The 19,534-nt window shown below is 46.3% G+C and overlaps 1 protein-coding gene across 8 annotated transcripts in view; it reads right to left on the bottom strand.

Moving 5' to 3' along the window:
* Positions 1-1,583: 1,583 nt before the first annotated feature.
* The window catches only part of LOC135513143 (zinc finger protein 521-like), a 188,855-nt gene continuing 170,904 nt past the window's right edge, over positions 1,584-19,534 (bottom strand). For all 8 annotated transcript variants that reach the window (XM_064935956.1, XM_064935895.1, XM_064935928.1 and 5 more), the window contains one exon: positions 1,584-3,110. In XM_064935956.1, the coding sequence (XP_064792028.1) occupies positions 3,081-3,110 (30 nt within the window). In that variant the 3' untranslated portion in view covers positions 1,584-3,080. The remainder of the gene's footprint in view (positions 3,111-19,534) is intronic.

The raw sequence follows: 19,534 nt of genomic DNA, 5'->3' as shown, positions 1-19,534 counted from the left end.
GTGTGTGCTTTTCATTGCTGAGGCTGGCGGCGAAATAGAGGCCTCGGTGGTTCTCACAAGTTAATTTAATTAAATCATAAATATGAGCTGGAGGCCGCCACCCAATTTAACGTAATGGATGATGTGGGCCAGTCCATCTCTGGCAACACAAAGTTCTGGACCCGTTCAGAATGCCCTTGAAGCTTATTAAAAGTGTCTGGCACGGGGAGATGCAAGCAGAGTTGTTTAATGGCTGCCCAGCTTGCATTCTGCTTGACAGTTAACGCTGGAACACTGGTGAGATGAGCCATCTATTCCATTCCATTTCAATTGAAAAAGATTGTCACAGTCAGAAAAACATAATGAAGAGGAGTCAAAATAGCAGATAGAACCTCTACATCAGATACACACATATATATGTATATGTATATATATATATATATATATATGTATATATATATATATGTATAAATATATGTATATATATATATATATGTATATATATGTATATATATATATATATATGTATATATATGTATATATATATATATATATATATATATATCTGATCGGCACATTATATGTGTTCATTAGGATACAGTGAAGGAGAATCCAGTAAAGTAATTGTTGTTGACACATAAAGTGACTTTATTTCCCCATGGTCGTGGTGCTGGCTCGTCATGGTCAATCATCTGTCTGGACACATAATTGGGTCTGTTACCAGCCAATAATCCTACAGGCAGACCAATGGGAGGTGCTGTGAGTTTATATATTTTCTTGTATTGATGTATTAAGACGGTAGGTTGGTGAATCATAATACTAATAAACAAATCAATTCTAAAAGCTTTAACAAGAGCAAGGTATTGTGTGTTCATTTGAAAACAGCATCACATTTTGTAAAAGCAGAATATTTCAGGTCGTCCTGAAAGGGATTTTGGGGATTGCAATTATTTCCCAGGAACCAGGCATTCCCGTCAATATGGGAATGAATATTCCCTGCTGATTTAATTGATTTCTAATCTTAATTTTGTTCAGAAAAAAAGTGGCATAATTTTATTAAAACATAAGTATTCTATAATCTTATTCAATTTGTTGTCTTTGTTAAATATATGCTTTAGCATGACATACTCATGTCCCTTGTTATAACAGTTATTTTGGACTTTGTGTTTTTCATCTCATTGCTGTGAGGAATCATCTGTAAAGACAGACAGATGTTACTAGTTGGCCCTTTGTCCCATTCAGCGCAGACATCCTTCCTTTCCATTGGTCCCCTGGAGTGCTGCAGGCTCCCTAATAGGCCTGGTGCGAGGGTGTGTGGAATGGGACCGCACAGGGTGATGGGTAATGGAGTCATTAATAACGCAGACCTCCCTTAAGATGCTCAGATGTTCGTTAGGCAGAGCCACAAGGGAACCAGCGAAAAGGATGGAATTTGATTTAAATCCAAAAATGCAAAGTAAGCTTTTGAAGATGATAATGCTTATGCTGTCAAGGGCCCATTTTGCCTCTTAATCAAATTAATTGATCCACACACATACTGTATGCACACGCACACATGCATAAACACACACACACACACACACACACACACACACACACACACAGCATTTTTCATACAGTTTTAATATTTCCATCACATGTGCAACACCAAAAAAAAACGAGGTCTGCCAAATACAGAACTCCATATTTGTACAATAACATTTGAATAACAGACAAGATAACTGTCTTTTTGCTGAAGCAGGAGATGGTGGTTAATTTCCTGTAAACTGAGTACGAACAATTCTCAATCAAAAGATCAAAACATTAAAGTTTCATACAAAAGTGCATCTCAGGTTCAATGAATGCAAAAACATTTACATAACAGAATGATTTATATTTGTGTATTATAATGCCACAATGGCTTCCAGCTTGAGCAGAGAGCAGAGCAATGGGATACGCAGGAAACAGGGAAGGAAGAGGAGGAGTTGGGAGCTCTCAAGGAGAGCCCAGGACATAAGTTTAAGCACATCCCCCAGAGAGACCTAATACATGTAGTCTCCCCCACGACCCCAAATCAAAATGGATTTATTCCCCATTGCAAAAAAAAAGTAATACAAAGAGCTAAGAAAAATGACATAATTTTTCCAGTAATCTCCAGGCTTGAACGAGCAGTAAACATTAATAACAGAAACGTACAGGTTTGAGTCAGTGGGCTGGAGATTTCCCATGATGCTCTAGGAGACACAGGGGGGTTGACAATGTCTCTGTTACCGTGCCAACCAGAGTAGCTAGCTGGCCTTTTCAAATCTGTGTCACTGCTTTTGCATATATCAGAACCCTGTCCTGTTTTTCTCCATTTTTTTCTTTTTTTTTCTTCGTCTCATTTGAACTTGTCCATGTGCAGTTAGGCAGGCGGACCAGATTAAATGCACAACTTAGTCCTCAGCTGGTCAACTGGAATGGCAGCCATGTTGGAATGAGACCTGTGATGTCATGTCAGGCTCTGCTGGTGATCAAGCATCCTGCTATACCCTTCTGTCATAAGTGACCAGGTCAGGATAGTGTCACATACAGGAAATGTGCGCTGATGAAAAGGGACCTTACTGACCATACCACAACTTCATGTTCCCTATATAATAATACCACACATTGGCACCCTGTTTCGCCAACATATTGTGGATTAGTTCCACATCTTCTTGTTGACAGTGGCATTCTCTGTTTAGCTTTTTTTCTCTCTTTATTTTTTGGGGACAACCGGTTCTGAACTGTACATTAGCAAATACTGTACTGTATAAGACTACAATTTAGCTGGAGTTATTAAGCAACACATGAAGAAGTACTTCTATTTACAAAGATAGTTGTCCAGTTTTGGTGACATGACGACCAGACAAAGACCAGAGATACGTTTTTCTGTCTTTTTTTCACACCTCTGTCTTTCATCTGTACTTTTCTTTTTGTGTGACATGGTCCTTCCTTATGTGAAGTGAATCCAAAGTTCAGTGCAAAAGAGCCAGTGGGCTATTGCACTGACGGTGGTTGGAGGACTGACTGGGTCAGACATGATTCTCCTCCTCGCCGTATGGTTCTCCTCTGCTCCTCAGGCCAAGTGATGATCTGCCTGGTTAGCTGCTGTGCTGAGTCAGCGTGTGGTTCTGGATAGGAGGAAGAACAGAGAGGGAGAGAGAGAGAAAGGAATGAAACGACTGAATCAAGATCAAATTCAACACAAGGACATTCCATTTCATTCAACATTTACTCCGTTTAGAAAGTTTGAATTTGAACACTGACTATCTTCCCATTAATATTAAGGCATATTCCTAATACCAAATAATGAATTCACCATTGTTTTTTCAGAGGGTTAGTGATTGACATAATGTAGTGTTGTAAGTGGTGAATGTCAGGATGTGGGTGTATGTCTAATCAACCCGAGCAGCAGTAAATGGTTATGCGGAGCCATATGTTCTGGTCCTCCAAGGGATTAAACATGGTTAAGTCCTCTCCTGACACACTGACACGCCACCACGGAGCTGACAACATCTCCCTCCATCCAACATCTCCCTCCCTACAACATCTCAATCCCCAACCATCAATACCAACATCAGATCAATGGCTGTGGCCATGGAAACAACAGTTACCATGTAATATCTGTGATGGAATATATTAACACACACACAGGGTTGGGGAGTATAAGGGATTACATGTAAGGGATTACAAAAAAATGTTAACTGTAATCCGTTAAATTACCAGCAAAAATATTGTAATCAGATTACAGATTCTTTTGAAAAACTAGATGATTACTTTGAGGATTACTTTTGTAAATAGCACTTTTCAGTAGTGCTCAATGCATGCCATTCCATGGGCGCTGCATTTATTTTTCAACTCGAATCAATGAGCCCAATCAGTCCTCCATGACAACAAAATCATAAACAACAGAGTAGGGCTGGCTAATAAATTCTTAACTTGGCTATACTTCCATATTTCGAAGTCCTATTCCTGAAGATCAATGGGTATAACATTTATTGGAATGACTGTAATTCTGATAGACTTTGGTTTTTAATGTAAAGATATAAACTCAGCAAAAAAAAGAAACTTCCTCTCACTGTCAATTGTGTTTATTTTCGGCAAACTTAACATGTGCAAATATTTGTATGAACATAACAAGATTCAACAACTGAGACAAACTGAACAAGTTCCACAGACATGTGACTAACAAGAAATGGAATAATATGTCCCAGAACAAAGGGGGGGTCAAAATCAAAAATCAAAAGTAACAGTCAGTATCTGGTGTGGCCACCAGCTGCATTAAGTACTGCAGTGCAGGTGTAACGCTTATTCCTTCAACAATAAATGTGAATCCAGTCAGTAGAAACGCCTCTTTAGTGTCCTAAGTTTTCATAACTGAGACCTTAATTGCCTCCCGTCTGTAAGCTGTTAGTGTCTTAACGACCGATCCACAGGGGCATGTTCATTAATTGTTTATAGTTCATTAAACATGGGAAACAGTGTTTAAACCTTTACAATGAAGATCTGTGAAGTTATTTGGATTTTTAACTAATTATCTTTGAAAGACAGGGTCCTGAAAAAGGGACATTTCTTTTTTTGCTGAGTTGAATTTAATCGTATTAGTATATGTAGTGGAAAACGACGGGTTAGAAGAAGTCTTCATAACCGACCCATAAAGTAATATTTAACATCTATATATGGCCAGCTTTTTAAACTTTAACATTGGTTTATCCTGCAATAGATGTCGATCAATTGATAACATACATTTCTGTCTTCTTCTAATGCCGCCTAAGGGGAAAGTAATCTAAAAGTAACGGATTGTAATCAGATTACGTTACTGAGTTTGGGTCATCCCAAAATTACGTTACCGATTACAATTTTGGACAGGTAACTAGTAACTGTAACAGATTACATTTAGAAAGTAACCTACGCAACCCTGCACACACACACACACCAGTGGGGTGTGATGCAGTGAGGGAGAGTGGTTGTAGTGGGGGCAGCTGCGCCAGCTAGGTTCTTTAAAGGAGGGAGTGTGTGTGTGTGTGTGTGGACCAGGGGGTGTGTAACTGGTGTCCCTGGTGGGCCAAATCCAGGTCATCTTTTGAAGTGACTGCTAATCCCTTTAATGCAAACCACATGCCCCACTTGCTGCGCTCTGTTAAAAACATGGCCTTGGACTCGCTACACTTCCACGGACTAGGCACACCTGTCAAACACTCATCAGTACACTGATTACACACACAAAGAAGAACAGTGACATATAGTTCAAACACACCCTCACACGTAAGCAAACTCCTACTCCGGATAGGTTTGAATTCTCTTTGAATAAACAACATGGAAAGACCCTGAACCACAAAAGGTTGTGACTCCTTCAGCGAGCCTGAGCCATAAAGGTGAGTTTACTAATGCACTGACTGCAGTCACCTTCAGTCTTATCAACATAGCAGAATCCCTAAGGCAGGCTAGGCCACGTCCATTAGTCCCCTCCCCTCCATCCCCTCCCTCTTTACCGTTTCAAGTGCCTCCATATAAAGCATTTAAACACCTCGACAGCTTTCCTTTCAGCCGGGGCGATTACTTTCCGACAGGTGGGGTAATAAGCTGTTTGACGGGGGCAGGAGGGAGTTTGACCCCTAGAAGGGTTAGCCTCAGCTTGCCTGGGGCCCCATCTGGGCCCCCGCACTTCATTTTAAAGAGCCGGTCCCGGCTTCTCCTCTCTCCTCTGCTTCCCTCTCCTCTCTCTCTCTTTCCTCTCTTCTCTCGATGAAATAAAGCTCCTTTAAGTGAGTCTGGGAGGAGACTCCCCACGGGACGCCCCCCCACCTCCCATCCCCCCGGTGAAGACATCCGTGGCATTGCCGGGGAGGGACAGGAGCACGGCAACCTTATTAATGAATGCGGCCCATTACCCGTCAGCCTGGCTCCTCGGTGACTCCCAGAAGCCCCTGCAGTACGTGACTTCAAATGGCAGGATATTGACACGGAGCGAGCAAAGCGGCCGGGAGAGAGTGTGTGTGCTTTTTTCTATGTGTCTATGTGTGTTAGAGAGAGAGAGAGGGAGAGTGTGCCTGCGTGTGTATGTGTTTGTGTACTGTATGTGTACTGTGTGTGTGTGTGTGTGTGTGTGTGTGTGTGTGTGTGTGTGTGTGTGTGTGTGTGTGTGTGTGTGTGTGTGTGTGTGTGTGTGTGTGTGTGTGTGTGTGTGTGTGTGTGTGTGTGTGTCTGGACCCCAAAGGAATGTAGCTCCTTGGATATAATGTAGGGCTCGTAACAGCTATTAGAGGGGAAAATAACCCCCCTGGGGAGTACCCCCCTCCATCTCCACCACCCTACCCCTTGCACATCCCAGCTTTGTCTGACACACACTGCATTCTACCTTTTCCTTAAACATGCCAGTAGTTTTCTCACTGAGGGCTTTTTCAAGGACGGTGCTAAACGACTTCAGTGGCCGTGGCAACCATGCAGGCTGGAGGGAAATAGAAAGAAAAGAAAGAAAGAATGAAAGAGATAAAAAAAAAGGTAAAAGGAAAATGATACCTTTACCTCTGTGGATATTGAACTCCACAGAGTGGAAGATAGATACTGTTCTGTATATCAGTGGAGAAAGGGGGAGGGAGAGAGTGATAGAGGGAGAGAAAATAAGAACTCCATCATTCAATTTCGACTCTATCATTTTATGAAATTCTTGAAGGCCAATGTGTGCAACCATTCACACAGTGAAATACAGCAAATACACTGCCTCAGCTCCTAGCCCAGCTCCAATGTCACCTAAATCAATCATGTCAAACAGATTGACTGACCCCAACCACTAAACCCCTTACCACCAATCTCCTTGCTACACCATCTTCTTTCTTCCTAACCCCCAATCTCACACTCACTTACCCCGCATCTCCCCCTATCTTATCCTTAATCTCCCCCTCTCTTACCCACACTCTCCCTTACCCCCCATGGTTCTTCTTCCCGACCACCCGCTGGGCTACATACACCACGCTGCTATACTGCAGGTCCCAGTTACCAGCAGAGCCCAGGTAAAACCCTTAGCAGTCAATTCTCCACTAAATAAAGTTTTGCTCTGATCAATAATGAGCATCCATCTCTCTCCCGAATAAAGCCTGTGACTGAGAAGGCTCTTCTTCCTCCTCTCTCTGCTCCATCGATTGGCTCTCTGCCACCGTTAACCCTCCAACCGCCTTCTTTCATCAGATTACATCATATTGCTGGAACGCCCTCGGGGGGTGAGAGGGAACGGAGGGAGGGAGGGAGAATGCCCGGCAGGGGTTCTGTGTACCTATGAAAACCCATGCAAATGTCTTAAAGAATTTAACAGAGAAGGAGGAGAGGAAGAGAGATAGAGAGAGGGAGGAGTGAGAAAGGGAAAGTGCATGCAGGCTGGGGAGTTGATTTATTAACTAATCATTCTTTATGTAGTTTCCAATTGCTCTGGTCTCCATCAATAGCACCAGTCTGGGCTCCAGTGTAGCAAGGCAACAGAGGCGTACCTGTTACATCAGCCCTGCAGAGGAAAAAGCCAAACAGATCAGCTGCCATTTTAAACCTCTTGTTTACTCTAGGTCATGTTCCCCTGCTCAGACATTGCATGCATCAACCAATGGTTGCATGCCACATTATCGACTGTGTCATCGACTGACAGATTGCTATAACATATGATGAGGTTAGCTGATACTTAAAATACCTATCTAGGAGTTGTAAGATCTGGCATGCGTCAGTCCCTAATCTACAAACTAGGCAAAACTATAGCAGGACTAAAAACTCAACTCATTCTTTCTGGTTCTGGAATGTCTACTACAACCCAGAGCTGTGACTTTATAGAGTGTTCAGAAAGCTGATGGAATGAACAATAATGACTCTCTAAGCTTGGGTCTCGGGGGACCCCTCAAACTGGGGGAAAGTCGAGGAGACATTATATTATACAAGCCTGATGCCAGGCAACAGAGAGCACAGTCCAGGCCAGGTGAAAAACATCAGATTCTCATTAGGCCTCAAAGAGACATAATTGAAATGGTAAACATTTGTTGACACGTTTTAAGCGCACCAATTCACAACAATGATTGAATAATTTGCTAAAGAACAATTTAGGGAATTGTCAGGTAATTTTGATTTGTGACATTTCAACTGACATTGAAAGACAGAAAAATGCCAAAACAATCTATTTTATTTTGAATCCTAACTTGAGATGCATGTATGCAATGGAAACTTTCTTCAAACTCATGTATTCATATCAACAAGAACTGAAAGCGATTCCAGCACGAACTCCCCTTACTTCTGCTACCTGATTCCATCCAAGACCCTGCACAATTGTTTTTATTGTGATACAGCTCACAGTCCCAGCAGCGGCTATCCCCCCATGACTAAGCAGTAGTGGCTATCCCCCATGTCTAAACAGTAGTGGCTATCCCCCATGTCTAAACAGTAGTGGCTATCACCCCATGTCTAAACAGTAGTGGCTATCCCCCATGTCTAAACAGTAGTGGCTATCACCCCATGTCTAAACAGTAGCGGCTATCCCCCCATGACTAAGCAGTAGTGGCTATCCCCCATGTCTAAACAGTAGTGGCTATCCCCCATGTCTAAACAGTAGTGGCTATCCCACCATGTCTAAACAGAAGTGGCTATCACCCCATGTCTAAGCAGTAGTCGCTATCCCCCATGTCTAAACAGTAGTGGCTATCCACCCATGTCTAAACAGAAGTGGCTATCACCCCATGTCTAAACAGTAGTGGCTATCCCACCATGTCTAAACAGAAGTGGCTATCACCCCATGTCTAAGCAGTAGTCGCTATCCCCCATGTGTAAACAGTAGTGGCTATCCACCAATGTCTAAACAGAAGTGGCTATCACCCCATGTATAAACAGTAGTGGCTATCCCCCCCAGGTCTAAACAGTAGTGGCTATCCCCCAGGTCTAAACATTAGTGGCAATCCCCCCGATGTCAAACAGTAGTGGCTATCCCCCATGTCTAAACAGTAGTGGCTATCGCCCCATGTCAAACAGTAGTGGCTATCCCCACATGTCTAAAGAGTAGTGGCTATCCCCCCGATGTCAAACAGTAGTGGCTATCCCCCATGTCTAAACAGTAGTGGCAATCCCCCCATGTCTAAACAGTAGTGGCTATCGCCCCATGTCTAAACAGTAGTGGCTATGCCCCCCATGTCTAAACAGTAGTGGCAATCCCCCCATGTCTAAACAGTAGTGGCTATCGCCCCATGTCTAAACAGTAGTGGCTATGCCCCCCATGTCTAAACAGTATTGGCTATCCCCCCATGTCTAAACAGTAGTGGCTATCGCCCCATGTCAAACAGTAGTGGCTATCCCCCCCATGTCTAAAGAGTAGTGGCTATCCCCCCGATGTCAAACAGTAGTGGCTATCGCCCCATGTCTAAACAGTAGTGGCTATCCCCACATGTCTAAAGAGTAGTGGCTATCCCCCCGATGTCAAACAGTAGTGGCTATCCCCCATGTCTAAACAGTAGTGGCTATCCCCCATGTCTAAACAGTAGTGGCTATCCCCACATGTCTAAAGAGTAGTGGCTATCCCCCCGATGTCAAACAGTAGTGGCTATCCACCCATGTCAAACAGTAGTGGCTATCCCCACATGTCTAAAGAAAAGTGGCTATGCCCCCCATGTCAAACAGTAGTGGCTATCCCCCCATGTCTAAACAGTAGTGGCTATCCCCACATGTCTAAACAGTAGTGGCAATCCCCCCATGTCTAAACAGTAGTGGATATCGCCCCATGTCTAAGCAGTAGTGGCTATGCCCCCCATGTCTAAACAGTAGTGGCTATCCCCCCATGTCTAAACAGTACTGGCTATGGCCCCCATGTCTAAACAGTAGTGGCTATCCCCCAGGTCTAAACAGTAGTGGCTATCCCCCCCATGTCTATACAGTATTGGCTATCCCCCCATGTCTAAACAGTAGTGGCTATGCCCCCATGTCAAACAGTAGTGGCTATCCCCCATGTCTAAACAGTAGTGGCAATCCCCCCATGTCTAAACAGTAGTGGCTATCGCCCCATGTCTAAACAGTAGTGGCTATGCCCCCCATGTCTAAACAGTAGTGGCAATCCCTCCATGTCTAAACAGTAGTGGCTATCGCCCCATGTCTAAACAGTAGTGGCTATGCCCCCCATGTCTAAACAGTAGTGGCTATCCCCCCATGTCTAAACAGTACTGGCTATGGCCCCCATGTCTAAACAGTAGTGGCTATCCCCCAGGTCTAAACAGTAGTGGCTATCCCCCATGTCTAAACAGTAGTGGCTATCCCCACATGTCTAAACAGTAGTGACTATCCCCCCATGTCTAAGCAGTAGTGGCTATGCCCCCCATGTCTAAACAGTAGTGGCTATCCCCCCATGTCTAAACAGTACTGGCTATGGCCCCCATGTCTAAACAGTAGTGGCTATCCCCCAGGTCTAAACAGTAGTGGCTATCCCCCCATGTCTAAACAGTAGTGGCTATCCCCCCATGTCTAAACAGTAGTGGCTATGGCCCCCATGTCTAAACATTAGTGGCTATCCCCCAGGTCTAAACAGTAGTGGCTATCCCCCCATGTCTAAACAGTAGTGGCAATCCCCCCAATGTCAAACAGTAGTGGCTATCTCCCCATGTCTAAATAGTAGTGGCTATGCCACCCATGTCTAAACAGTAGTGGCTATCCACCCATGTTTAAACGGTAGTGGCTACCCCCCCCCCTCCCCCATGTCTGTGGCTAAACAGTAGTGGCTATCCCCCCATGTCTAAACAGTAGTGGCTATCCCCCCATGTCTAAGCAGTAGTGGCTATCCCCCCATGTCTAAAAAGTAGTGGCTATCCCCCCATGTCTAAAAAGTAGTGGCTATCCCCCCATGTCTATACAGTAGTGGCTATGGCCCCCATGTCTAAACAGTAGTGGCTATCCCCCAGGTCTAAACAGTAGTGGCTATCCCCCCATGTCTAAACAGTAGTGGCAATCCCCCCAATGTCAAACAGTAGTGGCTATCCCCCCATGTCTAGACAGTAGTGGCTATTTCCCCTTGACTAAACAGTACTGACTATACACCCATGTCTAAACAGTAGTGGCTATCCCCCCATGTCTGTGGCTAAACAATAGTGGCTATCCCCCCATGTCTAAACAGTAGTGGCTATCCCCCCATGTCTAAGCAGTAGTGGCTATCCCCCCATGTCTAAAAAGTAGTGGCTATCCCCCCATGTCTAAAAAGTAGTGGCTATCCCCCCATGTCTAAAAAGTAGTGGCTATCCCCACATGTCTAAACAGTAGTGGCTATCCCCACATGTCTAAACAGTAGTGACTATCCCCCCATGTCTAAACAGTAGTGGCTATCCCCCCACGTCTAAACAGTAGTGGCTATGGCCCCCATGTCTAAACATTAGTGGCTATCCCCCAGGTCTAAACAGTAGTGGCTATCCCCCCATGTCTAAACAGTAGTGGCAATCCTCCCAATGTCAAACAGTAGTGGCTATCCCCCCATGTCTAAATAGTAGTGGCTATGCCCCCCATGTCTAAACAGTAGTGGCTATGCCCCCCATGTCTAAACAGTAGTGGCTATCCACCCATGTTTAAACAGTAGTGGCTATCCCCCCATGTCTAAAAAGTAGTGGATATCCCCCATGTCTAAACAGTAGTGGCTATCCCCCCCCTCCCCCATGTCTGTGGCTAAACAGTACTGGCTATCCCCCCATGTCTAAACAGTAGTGGCTATCCCTCTATGTCTAGACAGTAGTGGCTATTTCCCCTTGACTAAACAGTACTGGCTATACACCCATGTCTAAACAGTAGTGGCTATCCCCCCATGTCTGTGGCTAAACAGTAGTGGCTATCCCCCCATGTCTAAACAGTAGTGGCTATCCCCCCATGTCTAAGCAGTAGTGGCTATCCCCCCATGTCTCAAAAGTAGTGGCTATCCCCCCATGTCTAAAAAGTATTGGCTATCCCCCCATGTCTAAAAAGTAGTGGCTATCCCCCCATGTCTAAACAGTAGTGGTTATCCCCCCATGTCTAAACAGTAGTGGTTATCCACCCATGTCCTAAGAGTAGTGGCTATCCCCCCATGTCTAAACAGTAGTGGCTATGGCCCCCATGTCTAAACAGTAGTGGCTATCCCCCCCATGTCTAAACAGAGGTGGCTATGGCCCCCATGTCTAAACAGTAGTGGCTATCCCCCCATGTCTAAACTGTAGTGGCTATCCCCCATTTCTAAACAGTAGTGGCTATCCCCACATGTCTAAATAGTAGTGGCAATCCTCCCGATGTCAAACAGTAGTGGCTATCCCCCATGTCTAAACAGTAGTGGCTATCCCCCCATGTCTAAAGAGTAGTTGCAATCCCCCCCGATGTCAAAGAGTAGTGGCTATCCCCCATGTCTAAAGAGTAGTTGCAATCCCCCCGATGTCAAAGAGTAGTGGCTATCCCCCCATGTCTAAAGAGTAGTTGCAATCCCCCCCAATGTCAAACAGTAGTGGCTATCCCCCCATGTCTAAAGAGTAGTTGCAATCCCCCCGATGTCAAAGAGTAGTGGCTATCCCCCATGTCTAAAGAGTAGTTGCAATCCCCCCGATGTCAAAGAGTAGTGGCTATCCCCCCATGTCTAAAGAGTAGTTGCAATCCCCCCCGATGTCAAACAGTAGTGGCTATCCCCCATGTCTAAACAGTAGTGGCTATTGCCTCATATCTAAACAGTAGTGGCTATCCCCCATGTCTAAACAGTAGTGGCTATCCCCACATGTCTAAAGAGTAGTTGCAATCCCCCCGATGTCAAAGAGTAGTGGCAATCCCCCATGTCTAAACAGTAGTGGCGATCGCCCCATATCTAAACAGTAGTGGCTATCCCCCTTGTCTAAACAGTAGTGGCAATCCCCCCATGTCTAAACAGTAGTGGCTATCGCCCCATGTCTAAACAGTAGTGGCTATCGCCCCATGTCAAACAGTAGTGGCTATCCCCCCATGTCAAACAGTAGTGGCTATCCCCACATGTCTAAAGAGAAGTGGCTATGCCCCCCATGTCAAACAGTAGTGGCTATCCCCCCATGTCTAAACAGTAGTGGCTATCCCCACATGTCTAAACAGTAGTGGCAATCCCCCCATGTCTAAACAGTAGTGGATATCGCCCCATGTCTAAGCAGTAGTGGCTATGCCCCCCATGTCTAAACAGTAGTGGCTATCCCCCCATGTCTAAACAGTACTGGCTATGGCCCCCATGTCTAAACAGTAGTGGCTATCCCCCAGGTCTAAACAGTAGTGGCTATCCCCCCCATGTCTAAACAGTATTGGCTATCCCCCCATGTCTAAACAGTAGTGGCTATGCCCCCCATGTCAAACAGTAGTGGCTATCCCCCATGTCTAAACAGTAGTGGCAATCCCCCCATGTCTAAACAGTAGTGGCTATGGCACCATGTCTAAACACGTGAGGCTATGCCCCCCATGTCTAAACAGTAGTGGCAATCCCCCCATGTCTAAACAGTAGTGGCTATCGCCCCATGTCTAAACAGTAGTGGCTATGCCCCCCCATGTCTAAATAGTAGTGGCTATCCCCCCATGTCTAAACAGTACTGGCTATGGCCCCCATGTCTAAACAGTAGTGGCTATCCCCCAGGTCTAAACAGTAGTGGCTATCCCCACATGTCTAAACAGTAGTGACTATCCCCCCATGTCTAAACAGTAGTGGCTATCCCCCCATGTCTAAACAGTAGTGGCTATCCCCCCATGTCTAAACAGTAGTGGCTATGGCCCCCATGTCTAAACATTAGTGGCTATCCCCCAGGTCTAAACAGTAGTGGCTATCCCCCCATGTCTAAACAGTAGTGGCAATCCCCCCAATATCAAACAGTAGTGGCTATCCCCCCATGTCTAAATAGTAGTGGCTATGCCCCCCATGTCTAAACAGTAGTGGCTATCCCCCCATGTCTAAACAGTAGTGGCTATGGCCCCCATGTCTAAACATTAGTGGCTATCCCCCAGGTCTAAACAGTAGTGGCTATCCCCCCATGTCTAAACAGTAGTGGCAATCCCCCCAATGTCAAACAGTAGTGGCTATCCCCCCATGTCTAAACAGTAGTGGCTATGCCCCCCATGTCTAAACAGTACTGGCTATGGCCCCCATGTCTAAACAGTAGAGGCTATGCCCCCCATGTCTAAACAGTAGTGGCTATCCCCCCATGTCTAAAAAGTAGTGGCTATCCCCCCATGTCTAAAAAGTAGTGGCTATCCCCCCATGTCTAAAAAGTAGTGGCTATCCCCCCATGTCTATACAGTAGTGGCTATGGCCCCCATGTCTAAACAGTAGTGGCTATGGCCCCCATGTCTAAACAGTAGTGGCTTTCCCCCCATGTCTAAACAGTAGTGGCAATCCCCCCAATGTCAAACAGTAGTGGCTATGCCTCCCCCCTCCCCCATGTCTGTGGCTAAACAGTAGTGGCTATCCCCCCATGTCTAAACAGTAGTGGCTATCCCTCTATGTCTAGACAGTAGTGGCTATTTCCCCTTGACTAAACAGTACTGGCTATACACCCATGTCTAAACAGTAGTGGCTATCCCCCCATGTCTGTGGCTAAACAATAGTGGCTATCCCCCCATGTCTAAACAGTAGTGGCTATCCCCCCATGTCTAAGCAGTAGTGGCTATCCCCCCATGTCTAAAAAGTAGTGGCTATCCCCCCATGTCTAAACAGTAGTGGCAATCCTCCCAATGTCAAACAGTAGTGGCTATCCCCCCATGTCTAAACAGTAGTGGCTATCCCCCCATGTCTGTGGCTAAACAATAGTGGCTATCCCCCCATGTCTAAACAGTAGTGGCTATCCCCCCATGTCTAAGCAGTAGTGGCTATCCCCCCAGGTCTAAACAGTAGTGGCTATCCCCCCATGTCTAAACAGTAGTGGCAATCCTCCCAATGTCAAACAGTAGTGGCTATCCCCCCATGTCTAAATAGTAGTGGCTATGCCCCCCATGTCTAAACAGTAGTGGCTATGCCCCCCATGTCTAAACAGTAGTGGCTATCCACCCATGTTTAAACAGTAGTGGCTACCCCCCCCTCCCCCATGTCTGTGGCTAAACAGTAGTGGCTATCCCCCCATGTCTAAACAGTAGTGGCTATCCCCCCATGTCTAAGCAGTAGTGGCTATCCCCCCATGTCTAAAAAGTAGTGGCTATCCCCCATGTCTAAAAAGTAGTGGCTATCCCCCCATGTCTATACAGTAGTGGCTATGGCCCCCATGTCTAAACAGTAGTGGCTATCCCCCAGGTCTAAACAGTAGTGGCTATCCCACCATGTCTAAACAGTAGTGGCAATCCCCCCAATGTCAAACAGTAGTGGCTATCCCTCCCCCTCCCCCATGTCTGTGGCTAAACAGTAGTGGCTATCCCCCCATGTCTAAACAGTAGTAGCTATCCATCTATGTCTAGACAGTAGTGGCTATTTCCCCTTGACTAAACAGTACTGGCTATACACCCATGTCTAAACAGTAGTGGCTATCCCCCCATGTCTGTGACTAAACAGTAGTGGCTATCCCCCCATGTCTAAACAGTAGTGGCTATCCCCCCATGTCTAAGCAGTAGTGGCTATCCCCCCATGTCTCAAAAGTAGTGGCTATCCCCCCATGTCTAAAAAGTAGTGGCTATCCCCCCATGTCTAAAAAGTAGTGGATATCCCCCCATGTCTAAACAGTAGTGGTTATCCCCCCATGTCTAAACAGTAGTGGTTATCCACCCATGTCTAAAGAGTAGTGGCTATCCCCCCATGTCTAAACAGTAGTGGCTATGGCCCCCATGTCTAAACAGTAGTGGCTATCCCCCCATGTCTAAACAGAGGTGGCTATGGCCCCCATGTCTAAACAGTAGTGGCTATCCCCCCATGTCTAAACTGTAGTGGCTATCCCCCATGTCTAAACAGTAGTGGCTATCCCCCCATGTCTAAACAGTAGTGGCTATGACCCCCATGTCTAAAGAGTAGTTGCAATCCCCCCCGATGTCAAAGAGTAGTGGCTATCCCCCATGTCTAAAGAGTAGTTGCAATCCCCCCCGATGTCAAAGAGTAGTGGCTATCCCCCCATGTCTAAAGAGTAGTTGCAATCCCCCCCGATGTCAAAGAGTAGTGGCTATCCCCCCATGTCTAAAGAGTAGTTGCAATCCCCCCGATGTCAAAGAGTAGTGGCTATCCCCCATGTCTAAAGAGTAGTTGCAATCCCCCCATGTCAAACAGTAGTGGCTATCCTCCATGTCTAAACAGTAGTGGCTATCGGCCCATATCTAAACAGTAGTGGCTATCCCCCATGTCTAAACAGTAGTGGCTATCCCCACATGTCTAAAGAGTAGTTGCAATCCCCCCGATGTCAAAGAGTAGTGGCTATCCCCCATGTCTAAACAGTAGTGGTGATCGCCCCATATCTAAACAGTAGTGGCTATCCCCCTTGTCTAAACAGTAGTGGCTATCCCCACATGTCTAAAGAGTAGTGGCAATCCCCCCGATGTCAAACAGTAGTGGCTATCCCCCATGTCTAAACAGTAGTGGCTATCCCCCCATGTCTAAACAGTACTGGCTATGGCCCCCATGTCTAAACAGTAGTGGCTATCCCACCATGTCTAAACAGAAGTGGCTATCCCCCATGTCTAAACAGTAGTGGCTATCCCCCCATGTCTAAACAGTACTGGCTATGCCCCCCATGTCTAAACAGTAGTGGCTATCCCCCCATGTCTAAACAGTACTGGCTATGGCCCCCATGTCTAAACAGTAGTGGCTATCCCCCAGGTCTAAACAGTAGTGGCTATCCCCCCATGTCTAAACAGTAGTGGCTATCCCCCCCATGTCTAAACAGTATTGGCTATCCCCCCATGTCTAAACAGTAGTGGCTATGCCCCCCATGTCAAACAGTAGTGGCTATCCCCCATGTCTAAACAGTAGTGGCAATCCCCCCATGTCTAAACAGTAGTGGCTATCGCCCCATGTCTAAACAGTAGTGGCTATGCCCCCCATGTCTAAACAGTAGTGGCAATCCCCACATGTCTAAACAGTAGTGGCTATCGCCCCATGTCTAAACAGTAGTGGCTATGCCCCCCATGTCTAAACAGTAGTGGCTATCCCCCCATGTCTAAACAGTACTGGCTATGGCCCCCATGTCTAAACAGTAGTGGCTATCCCCCATGTCTAAACAGTAGTGGCTATCCCCACATGTCTAAACAGTAGTGACTATCCCCCCATGTCTAAACAGTAGTGGCTATCCCCCCATGTCTAAACAGTAGTGGCAATCCCCCCATGTCTAAACAGTAGTGTCTATGGCCCCCATGTCTAAACATTAGTGGCTATCCCCCAGGTCTAAACAGTAGTGGCTATCCCCCCATGTCTAAACAGTAGTGGCAATCCCCCAATGTCAAACAGTAGTGGCTATCCCCCCATGTCTAAATAGTAGTGGCTATGCCCCCCATGTCTAAACAGTAGTGGCTATCCCCCATGTCTAAACAGTAGTGGCTATCCCCCCATGTCTAAAGAGTAGTTGCAATCCCCCCGATGTCAAAGAGTAGTGGCTATCCCCCATGTCTAAAGATTAGTTGCAATCCCCCCGATGTCAAAGAGTAGTGGCTATCCCCCCATGTCTAAAGAGTAGTTGCAATCCCCCCCGATGTCAAACAGTAGTGGCTATCCCCCATGTCTAAACAGTAGTGGCTATCGGCCCATATCTAAACAGTAGTGGCTATCCCCCATGTCTAAACAGTAGTGGCTATCCCCACATGTCTAAAGAGTAGTTGCAATCCCCCCGATGTCAAAGAGTAGTGGCTATCCCCCATGTCTAAACAGTAGTGGCGATCGCCCCATATCTAAACAGTAGTGGCTATCCCCCTTGTCTAAACAGTAGTGGCTATCCCCACATGTCTAAAGAGTAGTGGCAATCCCCCCGATGTCAAACAGTAGTGGCTATCCCCCATGTCTAAACAGTAGTGGCTATCCCCCCATGTCTAAACAGTACTGGCTATGGCCCCCATGTCTAAACAGTAGTGGCTATCCCACCATGTCTAAACAGAAGTGGCTATCCCCCCATGTCTAAGCAGTAGTGGCTATCCCCCATGTCTAAACAGAAGTGGCTATCCCCCCCAGGTCTAAACAGTAGTGGCTATCCACCAATGTCTAAACAGAAGTGGCTATCACCCCATGTCTAAGCAGTAGTGGCTATCCACCCATGTCTAAACAGAAGTGGCTATCACCCCATGTCTAAGCAGTAGTGGCTATCCCCCATGTCTAAACAGTAGTGGCTATCCACCAATGTCTAAACAGAAGTGGCTATCACCCCATGTCTAAACAGTAGTGGCTATCCCACCATGTCTAAACAGTAGTGGCTATCCCCCCGATGTCTAAACAGTAGTGGCTAATCCCCCCAATGTCTAAACAGTAGTGGCTATCCCCCCCATGTCTAAACAGTAGTGGCTATCCCCCATGTCTAAGCAGTAGTGGCAATCCCCCCGATGTCAAACAGTAGTGGCTATCCCCCATGTCTAAACAGTAGTGGCTATCGCCCCATGTCAAACAGTAGTGGCTATCCCCACATGTCTAAAGAGTAGTGGCTATCCCCCCGATGTCAAACAGTAGTGGCTATCCCCCATGTCTAAACAGTAGTGGCTATCCCCATGTCTAAACAGTAGTGGCTATCCCCACATGTCTAAAGAGTAGTGGCTATCCCCCCGATGTCAAACAGTAGTGGCTATCCCCCCATGTCAAACAGTAGTGGCTATCCCCACATGTCTAAAGAGAAGTGGCTATGTCCCCCATGTCAAACAGTAGTGGCTATCCCCCCATGTCTAAACAGTAGTGGCTATCCCCACATGTATAAACAGTAGTGGCAATCCCCCCATGTCTAAACAGTAGTGGCTATGCCCCCCATGTCTAAGCAGTAGTGGCTATGCCCCCCATGTCTAAACAGTAGTGGCTATCCCCCATGTCTAAACAGTAGTGGCAATCCCCCCATGTCTAAACAGTAGTGGCTATCGCCCCATGTCTAAACAGTAGTGGCTATGCCCCCCATGTCTAAACAGTAGTGGCAATCCCCACATGTCTAAACAGTAGTGGCTATCGCCCCATGTCTAAAGAGTAGTGGCTATGCCCCCCATGTCTAAACAGTAGTGGCTATCCCCCCATGTCTAAACAGTACTGGCTATGGCCCCCATGTCTAAACAGTAGTGGCTATCCCCCAGGTCTAAACAGTAGTGGCTATCCCCCATGTCTAAACAGTAGTGGCTATCCCCACATGTCTAAACAGTAGTGACTATCCCCCCATGTCTAAACAGTAGTGGCTATCCCCCCATGTCTAAACAGTAGTGGCTATCCCCCCATGTCTAAACAGTAGTGTCTATGGCCCCCATGTCTAAACATTAGTGGCTATCCCCCAGGTCTAAACAGTAGTGGCTATCCCCCCATGTCTAAACAGTAGTGGCAATCCCCCCAATGTCAAACAGTAATGGCTATCCCCCCATGTCTAAATAGTAGTGGCTATGCCCCCCATGTCTAAACAGTAGTGGCTATCCACCCATGTTTAAACGGTAGTGGCTACCCGTCCCCCCGTCCCCCATGTCTGTGGCT

This window comes from Oncorhynchus masou, chromosome 3 (genome assembly GCF_036934945.1).
Source record: "Oncorhynchus masou masou isolate Uvic2021 chromosome 3, UVic_Omas_1.1, whole genome shotgun sequence".
NCBI lineage: Eukaryota > Metazoa > Chordata > Actinopteri > Salmoniformes > Salmonidae > Oncorhynchus > Oncorhynchus masou.
This window is presented reverse-complemented; position numbering and strand designations above follow the sequence as displayed.